The sequence below is a fragment of the Hemitrygon akajei genome, chromosome 19 (genome assembly GCF_048418815.1).
Source record: "Hemitrygon akajei chromosome 19, sHemAka1.3, whole genome shotgun sequence".
Taxonomy (NCBI): domain Eukaryota; kingdom Metazoa; phylum Chordata; class Chondrichthyes; order Myliobatiformes; family Dasyatidae; genus Hemitrygon; species Hemitrygon akajei.
Window position 1 is genome coordinate 74,438,767 of NC_133142.1, and position 15,012 is coordinate 74,453,778.

Below are 15,012 nucleotides of genomic sequence, written 5' to 3' on the forward strand. Positions count from 1 at the left end.
TACTTCCACCAGTGGTGCAGCAGTTTTTTTGTGTACCATCTGCAAATTACAATGCAGCAACTTGCTAGGGTTTCTTTAACAATCTCTCCCCCACTGTAGTCTATTTCTCAGAGGGTCAGGTATCATAAACCTTCACTTGTATTTGTTTCTCTAAGTCATGTATTATCTTAATTTGGAATTCTTCAGTATTCCTTATTACTGATTTAAAATCTCAGAACAATTGTACTTGTTCAAGAGGACTGCTCTCCCCATCTTGTCAATGACAATTAGTAATAGGTAACAAATATTGACCTTGCCAGAATGTCCACATTCTATATGTGAATATGATCTATTTATCTACATTTATTTATTTTGAGATACAGTATGGAATAGGCCCTTATGGCCCTTTGAGCTGTGTTGTCAGCGACCCCTGTATTAGCCCTAGCCTAATCACAGGACAATTTACACTGAGCAATTGACCTATTAACTGGTACATCTTGAGACTGTGGGAGAAAACCTATGCATTACACAGGGAGGACATACAAACTTCTTATAGAGAGCACCAGGATTGAACTCCAAACTCTGACACTCTGAGCTGTAATAACATCACACTAATCGTTGTACTACTGTAGCGCCCATTAAAAAGTATTCCAAGTAAAATGAGAAGCATGACGGTTTCTTCTACCAATCCTACATAAAACTACTATAAAAATATATTTTAAAGGTTATATGTTCAAAGTTATGTAGGTATAAAATGTTTGTCTTTATATCTCCTAATATTGAAAGCTTAAGGCTGAGCAAAATGAATTTTACTGTATCCCTACTCTAGTGTTAAACTTCATCATGGTTTTCTATTTTAGTCCTAACAATTGATCATGTGGAGAACGGCATTAAAGCAAGAAAGCGATTCCCTCGATATCACAGCGGACTCTTCCGTGGCCAGTCTGTGTGGGATACACAGACACATGTTGTACTGCCAACATCTGTTCTATTGCCATCAAAAGTAAAAGGTAATTAACAAATGTCTTTGCAGTTTCAGCAATAGAATTCCAGAAAAGTGCATATGGTAGAATAAAGGACCCTACAGAAAATCCTGGCAATTCTGGACAATGTTTCTCACTCTCTGCATGCCACCTTAGCTGAACAGAGGAGCACTTTTAGTAACAGACTAAAGCAAATGTGCTGCTCCAACGAGCACTATATGAGGTCATTCTTACCCTCAGCCATTAGGCTCCATAATGAGTGAACCTATAGCTGGAGAATTGATGCCCCCCTCCTGTAGACTGTTTGAGATAACTTATTTTTTATTCTTTCATACTTCTCTTCGAATATTTGTATATCTGTGCACTTGTAATGCTACTGTGGCACTGAAGTATCTATCTATCTATATTGATGATTGTTGTGGATAATAGAGAATGCAGACAAGTAAATGTTGATTAGATTCCATAAGTAATACATAATACCAATGTAGAAGAGAAAAATGCTGCTGATGCTAGAAATCTGAAATAAAAGTAGAAAAGCCAAAAAATAGGTCCAATAGAGTCTATAGAGAGAGCAACAAAGTTACCATTTTATCTGTTTAGCGATACAGTGCAGAATAGACCTTTCAGGCACTTTGAACCACACTGCCAGCAACTCCCAAGCTGTAATAGCATTGTGTTAACTGCTACCGCTCATCACTTCTCATCAATACAGTTCAGCTAAATGCAGGCCATCCCCAAGTTACAAACACATTACATACAAATGATATTATTAATTTCAAAAATTTGAAGTAGGAACATACCTCCTTTTGTCTAAAAGGCAAAGCTAGTTTCCACTCTGTCCGTTCTCATCAATCTTACCTGATTTGATATTATTCATTACAATACAGAGGAAAGTCAAATGCACATCAAGTCATTTTTGTGTATTTTCTGACTTACAGACAAAATCAGTTTATGGGTGTCTATGTATTAGAACCCATTTGTTCCCTGGGGAACAGCCTGAATGATAAAAGGTTATGGACCTGATATTTCATACAATTGTTTGTATGATGGAAATTTTCAGTGACTAAGTGTAACCATTGTTGAACCCTTGAGAACTATTTCATTGATTTTCTGCTCTTGCAGTTTTTGTCAGATTTAAATTTACCTCTTATATCTACACAGTTGCACCTACCTCCAACATGGAGATCCATGTGCGGAATGAAACTAGTAAAGTCTTACACCAACGGATTTTGCCAGAGCCTGAGCCCACAATGACTATTCTGATCCTCCTCATTTATAGGACATTAGGTAGCTTACTACCTGCACGATACAACACAGATCGCCGTAACGTAAGGTATGATTTCAACATTTGATATGTTTATTTTTTTATTTAGAGATATGGTGCAAAATTAGGCCCTTCAAGCCATGTGACATAGCAACCTCCAATTTAACCCTAGCCTAAACGCAGAACAAATTACAGTCACCAAATTAACTTACTAAGTAGTACATCTTTGGACTGTGGGAAGAAACTGGAACACCCAGAGAAAACCCACGCAAACACTGACGCCAGCTGTAATAACGTCACACTAATCCCTATGCTCCCATGCTGTCTCATAAGACCATAAAACATAGGAGCAAAATTAGACCATTCCTCCTATTGACTCTACTTCGCCATTCCATCATGGCTGATCCTGGATCCCACGCTACCCCATACACCTGTTTTTTCACCAAATCCTTTGATGCCCTGACCGATCAGGAAACTTATCAACTTCTGCCTTAAATATACCAGCTGACTTGGCCTCCACCACAGTCTGTGGAAGAGCATTCCACAGATTCACTACTCTCTGGCTAAAAAAATTCCTCTTTACCTCATTTCTAAAAGGTCACCCCTCAATTCTGATGGATACCCCTATCAAAGGACACATCCTCTCCACATCCGTCCTATATAGTCCTTTCAACATTCCGTAGGTTTCAATGAGATCCCTTCGCACACTTTGAAATTCCAGTGAGTACAGGCCCAAAGCTGCCAAACGCTCCTCATATGTTAACCTCCTTCATTCCCAGAATTATGAACCTCCTCTGGACTCTCTCCAATAACAACACATCCTTTCTGAGATATGGTGCCTAGAACTCTTGACAATACTCCAAGTGTAGCCTGACTAGTGTCTAAAAAGGCTCTGCATTATCTCCTGGCTTTTATGTTCTATTCCCCTTGGATTAAATGCCAACATTGCATTTGCCTTCTTTATCACAGACTCTGCCTGTAAATTAACCTTCTGGGAGTCTTGCATGAGGACTCCTAAATCCCTTTGCACTTCTGATGTTTGATTTTTCTTCCTATTTAAATAATAGTCTGCACTATTGTTCCTTTTACCAAAATGCATCATCATACATCTCTCAACACTGTATTCCATCTGTCACTTTTTTGCCCATTCTTCCAACTTGTCTAAATCCTGCTGCAATCACATTGCTTCCTCAGCACTACCTACCCCTCCATGTATCTTCATATTATCTGCAAGCTTTGCCACAAAGTCATCAATTCCATTATCTAAATAATAGACAAGCAATGTGAAAATTAGCAGTCCCAATACTGACCCCTGAGGAACACCATTAATCACTGGCAGCCAACCAGAAAAGGCCCCCTTTATTCCAACTCACTGCCTCCTCTCTGTCAGTCTCTATCCTTGCTTGTAACGCCATAGGATTTTATCTTGTTAAGCAGCCTCGTGTGGTACCTTATTAAATACCTTCTAAAAATCCAAGTAAATGACATCCACTGTCTCTCCTTTGGCCACCTTGTTGTTACTTCCTCGAAGAACTCTAACTGAATTGTCAGGCAAGATTTCCCTTCACAGACTTTGTCTTATCATTAGTCTCCAAGTACCCCGAAATCTCATCCTTAATAATAGACGCAACACTTTCCCAACCACTGAGGTTAGGCTAACTGGTCTATAATTACCTTTCTCCCTTCTTAAAGAGTAGAGTGACATTTACAATCTCCCTATCCTCCAGGAATATGGCAGAATCAAGTGATTCTTGAAAGATCCTGACCAATGCATCCATTATCTCTTAAGCAATCTCTCTCAGGACTCTGGGATGTAATCCATCTGGTCCAGTTGACTTATCCACCTTAAGACCTTTTTTCTTTGTAATAGCAATGGGACTCACTCCTACTCCCTCTGTCCCTCTGGCACTCTCTGACCCCATTTCAGCAATTGATATATCTCAATATTAAGAGTATTCAAATATTGATTACAAAATGATAAAAGAACTAATTTTGAGATTTTTTGATCAACTTGTGCATAATAGATTTCCCCAATATCTGAGTTGAGGAAGTTGTATCAAAAAAAGTCAGAGCAAGTTATTGCTGTGCATCAAGTGGTGCAGCCAATATTGCTGTAAAATGTTGAGCCCAGGAATCAAGGTACTAAACAGACTGACTTTTGCTCTTGATGGTGATAAGATTCTTCAATGTTTTGGAATATAGAACATTACAGCACAAAACATGTCCTTCAGCCCACGATATTGCGCCAACACTTCAGATCAATCTAATACTTCGCTCCCATGTAGCCCTCCATTTTTCTATCATCCACTTGCCTAAGAGTCCCTTAAATGTCCCTAATATATCTGTCTCCACCACTATCCCTGGCAGTATGTTTCACACATTCACCACTCTGTGTATATAAAAAAAACTTAACTCTGACATCCCCCCTATACTTTCCTCCAATCACATGAAGATTAAGCCCTCTTGTGTTAGTCATTTTGCCCTCAGAAAACATCTCTGGCTATCCACTTTATATATGCCTCTTATCATCTTGTACACTTCTATAAGGTCACCTCTCATCCTTCTTCAGTCCAAAGAGAAAAGCTCTTTGCTTGCTCAACCTATCTTCATTAGTGTTCTGACTGTATTCAGCCATGCATGTATAGAGTAGTGCACTGCACTCCTACTTTGTGTCTTGTAGATAATAGTGAAGTTTTAAATAATGAGAAGGGAGGTGTTCATTGCAAAATACCCATCTTTTATTGTGCTGTAATAACATGTACCATTCATGTGGCTCACAGAGTGGCATTTCTGTTTATTTATAATCCCAAAGGATTAAAGAGGAATTTTGCAATGATAATGTGGTTAAATAGCTGAGATAATCAGGCTTCTTGTTGTTAAAGATAGTGCTTGGCACGTGTCTCGTATAAAAGCTACTATCATTTGCGTGCCTAACCCAGATCTGGTGCATATAGCATGGTCTGTTCTATACTAAGGAATTACTGATGAAGCCTAACAATGCATAATTCTAACCTTATAATGTGGTAAAGGGTGATTAAAAATCAGCTATAGGTAGTTGGATCTTGGTCAGAGCACAGAGGAACTCTGCAGTGATGCCCTGTTACAGTAATTATCAGTCTTGTTCATCCACAATCATTACGCTTTGGGCTAGGTTTAGCTAATCACTGTGAGGTTTCCTCGATTCTCGTTAACTTAATACACCTCCATCCCCCACCCCCATTTCTAAATAGTTCAACTTAGTTTAAAGCAATGTCATGCCTGATATGGTCCTGGTAGAATTCAATCTAAACAAATCAAGAAGCTAATTGCGGAGTTCATGCCAGTTTATAATGTTATTGATTGGAGAGGAGGTTGACAAAATATTGTCACCAATATCCCTTCAATCAATTTTGGTGAAGTTAATTAGAGGATAAATATTTGGCAGAAAATTGACAGTTTATTTCTTCAGTTAATTTAATGAGATCTTAAGCATGCAGGTTAACTTTTAAATGAGACCATTGCTGAACTTCGAGCTAAAATCAACTCCTTCAACAATGAACACTTTATCAATTGTGTCTAATGTATCTAATGTTTCTAAACTGAGTCTAAATTATGTGTTTACACTGAATCAACTTTTACTTTGCAGGGATAGACTTGGTCTTCAATATTCTCTTTAATGATTAAGCTACAGTTATAGTAGTGAGAAATTATCAACAGAAATCTCATAGCTGAACTTCCAATACAATGTTATCTCAATTTAGCAGTCAGAACCTTTACCATTAATTAAACAGAGTTGGAAGCCTTTCCTCTCTCTATTCCTTCCAATATTAAAATTATTGTTATATTGAACTTCCTTGAATTACAGACTTCCAAAACATCCTGTGATGAACTCTCCAATTATAACTATCTCTATTTTCCACAACAACACATTTGTCCATGGGCCATTAAACTCACCGTTGACGTTGGAGTTTCGTCTGCTTGAGACTACCAATCGCAGCAAGCCTATATGTGTGCAATGGAATCATTCAAGTCTGTAAGTACCTTCAATTGCAAGAAGAAATTATCCATACATATCTTACTTAACAAGTTTTCCTCCTTTTTTGTCATGGCTGGGTTTCAGAAATTAACTTTCAAAGCCAACAGGAAAGATTGACAAATTGTCAGAGGGAATTTGAAAAACCGATTGTTGATGCTGCCTAGACTTGTGCCCTCCATGTGGTGCAGCCAATGTTGCTGTAAACGTTGAGCCCAGGAGTCGAGGTACTAAACAGACTGACTTTTGCTCTTGATGGTGATGAGATTCTTCGATGTTTTGGAATATAGAACATTACAGCACAAAATGTCCTTCAGCCCACGATATTGTGCCAACTCTAATATCAATCTAATACTTCCCTCCCACGTAGCCCTATGTTTTTCTATCATCCGTGTGCCTAAGAGTCCTTTAAATGTCCCTAATGTATCTGTCTCTCCCATCACCCCTGGCAGCATGTTTCACACGTTCACCACTCTGTATATAAAAAAAACAACTCTGACAGCTCCCCCCATACTTTCCTCCAATCACCTGATGATTATGCCCCCTCGTGTTAGTCATTCTGCATTGAGAAAACATCTCTGGCTATTCACTCTAACTATGCCTCCTATCATGTTGTTACACTTATGTAAAGTCACTCTCATCCTTCTTCAGTCCAAAGAGAAAAGCTCTTTGCTTGCTCAACCTATCTTCATTAGTGTTCTGGCTGTATTCACCCATGCATGTATAGAGTAGTGCACTGCACTCCTGCACTCCACGCTTTCAATGAAAGTGTGATTTCGTTGATTGTTCCCACTTTTTCTGGAAGATACATCAGTATTTCTAATAGCCTAGGCTTGTCCCAATATATTTACTATCCAAAAAGGTAACTAAATGGAGGAAATGGAAAAGTGCTCCCTGACTAACTTCCTATTAGTTATCAGAGTCAGGTTTATTTTCACCGGCATGTGTTGTGAAATGTTAACTTCGCAGCAGCAGTTCAATGCGATGCAGAATATAAAAGGAAAAAACAAAATACAATAATAATAAATAATTAAATAAATTACAGTATATGTATATTGAATAGATTAAAAATCGTGCAAAAAACAAATAATATATATTTTAAAAACTGAGGTAGTGTCCAAGAGTTCAATGTTCATTTAGGAATTGGATGGCAGAGGGGAAGAAGCTGTCCCTGAATCGCTGAGTGTGTGCCTTCAGGCTTCTGTACCTCCTACCTGATGGTAACAGTGAGAAAAGGGCATGCCCTGGGTGCTGGAGGTCCTTAGTAATGGACGCTGCCTTTCTGAGACACCGCTCCTTGAAGATGTCCTGGCTACTTTGTAAGCTAATACCCAAGATGGAGCCGTCTAACTTTACAACCCTCTGCAGTTTCTTTCGATCCTATGCAGTAGCCCCCCCCACCCCTTACCAATGCACGATGCAGTCTGTCAGAATGTTCTCCACGGTACATCTATAGAAGTTACTGAGTGTATTGCAAATCTCTTCAAACTCCTAATGAAGTATAGCTGCTGTCTTGCCTTCTTTATAACTGCATCGATATGTTGGGACCAGGTTAGGTCCTCAGAGATCTTGACACACAGGAACCTGAACCTGCTCACTCTCTCCACTTCTGGTATGCATTCCTTCGTCTTGTGCTTCCTGAAAGGTAATAATGCAGCTTAGACTGTTTAGGTTCAGTGCTTGTAGATCATAAATGGAAATTTCTTCAGTTCTCAAAACACAATTCTAATTTTGCCATGGTAACAAAACCAACAAGGATGTTTTGCTTCAGTGCAAAATAGGAGTCCTTCAATTTGACAAAATATATACTGTCTTGGATATATTAGTCTTGGGTTACCATATTTATTTGACTGTATCAATTGAGGTTTTATTCAAATTATTCACATTATTCTCATGATATTAACTTATTGTTTATTTTGCTGTTCAGTTCGTTGAAACATAAATTTACATTGCTTTCTCTATTGAAGATGACCTCAGATTATTGCAGCTATTAGTAGTAACCCACTCTGAAATTTGCACTTAAATATTTCCCATTCTGATGTTTTAGTATGGAAGATTATATTGTATCTACATATATTAGGTATAGATTACTAATCTGATCAGTTTTTTGGAGATGAGTATCACTGTTTGTAAAATATTTGTGTCTTTTAGGGCAATCTTAGTAAATTGTTATGATATGTAAATACCCGTTGAGTCTGTTCTGTCATTTAATTATGGCTGATTTATTTTCCTTCTCAGCCCCATTTTCCTGTCTTTTCACTGTAACCTTTGATGCCCTATCAAGAACCTATCAACTTCTGTTTTAAATATACTCATGACTTGGCCTCCACGGCTGCCTGTGGTAATGAATTCCGTAGATTCACCACCCTCTGGCTAAAGAAATTCCTACTTAAAGAGATGGTGTATTCTGAGGCTGTATCCTCTGATCATAGACTCTCCCACTATTGGAAACATCTTCTCCACTGCCACTCCATCTAGGCCTTTCAGTATTCAGTAGGCTCAATGTGGTCACCCTTCATTCTTCTGAACTCCAGTGAATACAGGTCCAGAGTCATCAAACCCTCGTCAATGTCAAACCCTGACAAGCTTCCTTGTCTGAGGTATTGGTAGAAAATTACAGAGCATGTTGGTTCCAAGGGAAACTCCCACTTCACAGATATAGTGCAGCACCATTTTGCTATGCCATTAGGGTGCCTGGAGAAGCTGAAAAGAAAATGAATTATTTAATTTTGTTAAACAAATTGACAGGTACCTACTCAATATTGGATCTAATTGACAACCAAGAGAAAATCTGTAGATGCTGGAACTCAAAGTAATACGCACAAAATGCTGGAGGAACTCGGCAGGCCAGGCAGCATCGATTGGGGTGGGAGAAAAGTAAATAGTTGACATTTTGGGCCAAGACCCTTCATCTGGATGCATCAGGAGTCCCAATGAAGGGTCTGTGCCTGAAACGTTGATTGTTGGACCTAATTGAGCTGGATTCAGGTCAGTGCTTAACAGCCTCTTCCCCAATGACTAGCTTTAGTTGTCTGGGCAGGGTGCAAGGAGTTTCAGAGCAGTAATGCATGTTGAAGCCTCACATCCAGCCTCAAGAACATCTTGAGTCCTACAGTAGAAAGCTGCACGACCTCGGTTGTTGCGCAGACTAGGCCTCATGCCGCAGTATCACCTGTTGCCGCTGCCCAGGATAGGTGAAGCCGGAGAAGATATGGTGTGGTGTACGTGCGGGATTGAGGCTGTTCTCCCCGCTGCCTCCATTTTTAACTTGGTGGCAGACAAGCTGGATTGCATTCATCTGTGACTGCTGTGCCATTTTTCTTGCTGACAATATCCAGGGACTCGTGGACTCAGGGACATGAGTTATATAGGTTATATTATATTTGTTTTTTGTGTGACTGTATGCTTACTGCTATCTTATATGTGTCTTGTGCTCTGTATGACTGTTGGTACTGTGTTTTGCATCTTGGCCCACAGGAACGCTAACACGAGGAAATCTGCAAATGCTGGAAATTAAAGCAACACACACAAAATGCTGGTGGAACGTAGCAGCCAGGCAGCATCTATAGGAAGAAGTACAGTCGATGTTTCGGGCCGAGACCCTTCGTCAGGACTAACTGAAAGTCCGAAACGTCGACCTTACCTTTTCCCATCATTAATAACGGAACCTTTTCTAACCCAAGATAGACTGGATTAGGTTAGAACAAGTGAATTCCCAGCATCTCTCAGTTAGCATCATCCTTTCATTGTTCCCTTCAGCAAAACCTACAACTTACATATTCAGTAGATATCATAGAGCACAGAAACAGGCCTTTTGGTCCATCTAGTCTATGCATAGGTATTATTCTACCTAGTCCCTGACGTGCTCCTGTACCTATCCAAATTTCTCTGCATCCACCACTTACACTAGCAGCTCATTCCACGCTCTCACTACCATCTGATTGAAGAAGGTCCCCCTCAGGTTCCCCTTAAGTATTTCAACTTTATTAACTTAACCCTTAATTTATAACCTCTAGTTCTAGTTTCACCAAACCTTAGTAGGGAAAAAGCCTGCTTGCATTTACCCTATTTATACCACTCAATTTTATATACATCTATCAAATCTGCCCTTATTCTCCTATGCTCCACGGAATAAATCCTAACCTATTCAACCTTTCCCTCTAACTCAAGTCATCAAGTTCCAACAATGTCTTTTTAGTTTTCTCTGTACTCTTTTCAATCTTATTGATATCTTTCCTGTAGATAGGTGACCAGAACAGCATACAATACTCCAAACTAGGCCTCACCAATGTTTATACAACATCTGAACCCCTGTACTTAGTACTTTTACTTATGAAGGTCAATGTGCCAAAAGTACTCTTTTACGACCCTATCTACCTGTGATTGTAATCTTGTAATGTTTATCAGATTACAATTTAATTGTAATGTCTTGTACTCTATTGCACTAATTCCAAGTGATTTATAATAAAAACAGCATTTCCCTTACTTGCACTCATTTCCCTCAAATATGTGTGCATTCTTGAAGTAATTTATAATTTTACTGAGTGGTGCTGCAGATACATCCACTATCACTGATGTACTTCATGTGGCCTGGTGTCAGGTGGGAGCTATAGGCGTGACACTTATAAAATCTAATTATTTTCTGTTTATAGGAACATGGTAAAAAAAAAAGGGAAGGCTGTCAAGCAGAAAGGGTGGTAATGTTTTGATGCATTTGGAGAATGGAAATAATTGAAGGTTTCAAAGGTACAATTTAATGTCAGAGAAATGTATACAATATACATTCTGAAATGCTTTTCCTTTGCATTTCAGAATGTGTATTTGAAAACAGAGGAGTGCCCCAAAGAATGAACGACAGTTAAATGTTAGGACCCAAAAGTCTCCCCCAGCTCCCCTCCCTCCTGTGCGTAAGCAACAGCAAGCAACAATCCCCCCTCCCACCACTGGCAAAATACGAAGCATCAGCACCTGCCACCGAGCACCCCAGCGTGAGCAAGGCAACAGTAAAGACACAGACTTGCAGTTACCCCAAAAACTACTTGTTCAGCTGGTATTTGACATACCACAGGGTGTGTGTGTGTGTCTCTCTCCCCCCCCCCCTTCCCCTCTCTCTTCCCCTCTCTCTTCCCCTCTCCCCCTCCCTCCCTCCCTCTCTCTCCTCTGTCCAAATACAACTTTTATTTCCTTATTTCAGGTCTTCTATTTTCTTTAGAGGTAAAACACAGAACAGGCCCTTCTGGCCTAATAAGCCGTGCTACCCAGCAACCCACCTATTTAACATTAGCCTAAATCACTGGACAAATGTTTAAAGTCTTCCCCGGTAAAGCTCCCCAACTCTTCCTCCACTACATTGACGATTGCATTGGTGGTGTTTCATGCACCCATGCTGAACTCGTCAATTTTATTAACTTCCACCCTGCCCTTAAATTCACTTGGTCCATTTCTGACACTTCCCTCCTCATTTTCAATCTCTCTAACTCCATCTCTGGAGCCAAACTGTCAACTGACATATTTTATATACCTACAGATTCCCATGGTTATTTTGATTATACTTATTCCCACCCTGTTCCCTGTGAAAGTACTGTTCCCTTTACTCAGTCCCTTCACCTCTGCTACATCTGTTGCCAAGATGTAGCCTTCCTTTCCAGGATATCAGCAATGTCTTCCTTCCGGGTTACCCTTCCCCACCATTGTTGCTGCCTTCACCCACATCTCCTTCATTTCCCAACATCTGCACTCACCCTGTCTTCCCACTGCTTTAACAGTAATAGAGTTCCTTTTGTCATCCTTACCTGCAGTTCCACGAACCTCAGCATCCAACACATCATCCTACGCAGCTTCAGCCAGATGGATCATACCACTACACATATCTTTACCTACCTACCCCCCCCAATGCTTTCTACAGGAACAGCTCCCCAGTGATTCCCTTGTCCATTTGTCCCTACCAACTAATCTCTCTCCTAGCACTTAACCCTACAAGCAGTCCAAGTGCTACACCTTCCATTCACAACCTCCTTCACTTTCATTCAGGGCCCCAATAGTCCTTCCAGGTGGGGCAACACTTCACCTGCGAATCTTCTAGGGTCATCTATTGTGTCCGTGCTCCCCGTGCTGCCTCCTCTACATCGGTGGGACCCTGTTATTAGTGGGGGACTGCTTCATCGAGCACCTCCGCTCCATCCGCAGAAAGCAAAACTTCCCAGTGGCCAAACATTTTAATCCCCATTCTCATGCCAACATGTCGGTCCATGACTTCTTCTTGTGCCAAGATGAGACCACCCTCAGGATGGAGGAGCAACACTTTATATTCTGTCTGGGTAGTTTCCAACCTGATAGCATGAATATTGATTTCTCCCTCCAATAATTTTTTTCCCTTCCCCTCCCCTCTTCTTCTATTCCACACTCTAGCCTTCTACCTCTTCTCCCCTGCCTATCACTTCCCCATGGGTCACTTCCTCCTTCCCTTTCTCCTATCGTCTACTCTCCTCTCCTATCAGATTCCTTCTCTGGCCCTTTACCTTCCCTGTGCACTTGGCTTCAGCTATCACATTCTAGCTTGCCCTCCTTCCCCTCCCCTCCACCTTTTTATTCTAACATCTTCCCCCCTTCTATTCCAGTCCTGAAAAAGGGCTTTGGCCCAAAACATCGACTGTTTATCCATTTCCATAAATGCTGAGTGACCTGCTGAGTTTCTCCGGCATTTTGTGTGTGTGTTGCTCTGGATTTCCAGCATCTGCATTCTTTCTTGTGTTTATTTTTACTGGTGTTGTCTCATTTGTTCATAACTTAACATCAGATGCAAATATTAATATGCATATATAATATCTATTAATATGATTACCATGCTGATTGGAAGCTCATAGTCAAACATGCTGCACTTCCTTTCAGGGGGGATAGAGCGACTGGCTGAAGAAGGTGAGTGGCTGCCATATGCCTCCAACCGTTCATGCACATTACCCGCAGCGTAGTCTGAAGCGGAGATGCATTGGCCGAGAAAGTCATGGTTGACCATAAAAACTGGCATTTACCAGGGTTAATAATCAAACCATGTTAGCTTAAAGGCTTGAAAGGTGTGCAGAGATCAGATTTGGATGCACTCATGACAGATGTATCATCCAGATAAAAAGAAAGTCTCAGTCTTTTAATGCAGAGTCCATCAGCCATTGGAAAGTCTGTGCTGCATTTTTCAGCCCAAACAGCATGCACAGAAACTCAGAGGCCAAATGGGTTATCATTGCCATTTTGGGAATGTCCTCCAAGTACGCAGGCACCTGATGATGGCCCCTAACTAAGTCAACTTTGGAAATAATTAACTTTCCGACTAAGCTTGCCAAAAAGTCTAGGATGTGTGGGACCGGGTACCGATCGGGGGTGGTGACCTCATTAAGGCCACACGGGCAGCAATCACCATCAGGCTGAGAGATCATTTGGAGGAGTGAAGCCCAGAGGCTATTCGACCAGCATACAATGCTGAGTCTCTCCATGTTGTCAAACAGCCTTCATGGTTGTCAGCTTTTCTGGGTCCAGTCTACGTGCATGGACATGGACTGGCGGCCAATTGTGGGAGTGTAGGCTTGGTGAAGTTTGAGAATTTACCCAACTGTTGAGTAAACTCACAATCTGTGGTGCATCTATTTGACAGAGTCATTGTGGGGAGCAGGGTAACGACCATAAGCCGGAGCTCGTGGCCACAGTCATTGTGCACGTAGGAAATCTGCACTGAGCAGAGGTCTAACCACTTTAGCCAGGATGTAGTCCTCTGTTTAACATCGCCCATTGAAGCATAGCTTTACCCGTCATGTCCCATAAGTTTGGAACCCGCTGCCTTTGGCAGCTTCCAGTGAGACTTTGGTGATCTTTGCCTTCTCATCAATAGGTGATGCCAGCAGCACACTCACTTGAGTATCTGTGTCACACAGGAAGCATCACCCTGCAAGGGTGTCTGTAATGAACAGTAGATGTCCCTGGCAGCTGGAACCCATGGTATGCACAGATCTCTGATGTCCCAATGTGCTGGCACCGTCAAAGCTGCAAGGTGGTTGGCACACCAAAGCAAATGTGGTGAAAACACAGACCTGGTGTTGTCTGTTTGGAGGCCTTGCTGACCAGGTTTATTGAGGCAGGGAAAGGTGGAAGAATTATGCACCTCTGCCTGTCTGAGTTTAGATGTCTGCCATTTTAGCAAACTTCCTATTGTCCTTTACGGTGCATTAGCACCGTAAACTTTGAACTTGATTACGCATTTGCTGCATGAAGAGATTTTTTAAAAATAAAACAAGGATGGTGATTTCCCAGCAGAGACAACATGTGGTCCATTAGCTCTGATGGGTTAGCATTGCCAAGGCCAGGCAAGCAGCCAACTGTTTGGTGTGCTCAGTGATAATCCAAAAACCTGTAAAAGGTAAGTTTTAAGCAACGGTCTTTATCATGTTCAGCCTGGTGTTCAAGTAGACTTACCACTCTCGCAGCCGTGGAGTTGCTGAGCAACCCTACCACATAGAAATGTTTGGTGTTACTGGCGGAGAATTCTCACAGTGTGATTTAGGCCTTGGCTTGTACAACCAAGCAAATGGCATTTTGCTTCCAAAACTCGGGCAGTTTTAAAGGGACTGCATTGGCCACTATGTTCAATAACTCTGCAATTGTCCTAAAACTTTCGGGACACCAGTGTAGGTTTTCACAAATAAAATGAAGTGAGGTGTTTTATGTTTAAGAAAAACTGTAGCAACTTATTTATTGTACTCCAAAACATGAGCATAAAGCACAGTAACTGA

The 15,012-nt window shown here is 41.0% G+C and overlaps 1 protein-coding gene across 3 annotated transcripts in view; it reads left to right on the forward strand.

Annotated features, from left to right (window-relative positions):
* The window catches only part of celsr3 (cadherin, EGF LAG seven-pass G-type receptor 3), a 355,541-nt gene that overhangs the window by 274,659 nt on the left and 65,870 nt on the right, over positions 1-15,012 (forward strand). For all 3 annotated transcript variants that reach the window (XM_073072880.1, XM_073072882.1, XM_073072881.1), the window contains 3 exons: positions 840-989; positions 2,124-2,295; positions 6,071-6,238. In XM_073072880.1, the coding sequence (XP_072928981.1) occupies positions 840-989; positions 2,124-2,295; positions 6,071-6,238 (490 nt within the window). The remainder of the gene's footprint in view (positions 1-839; positions 990-2,123; positions 2,296-6,070; positions 6,239-15,012) is intronic.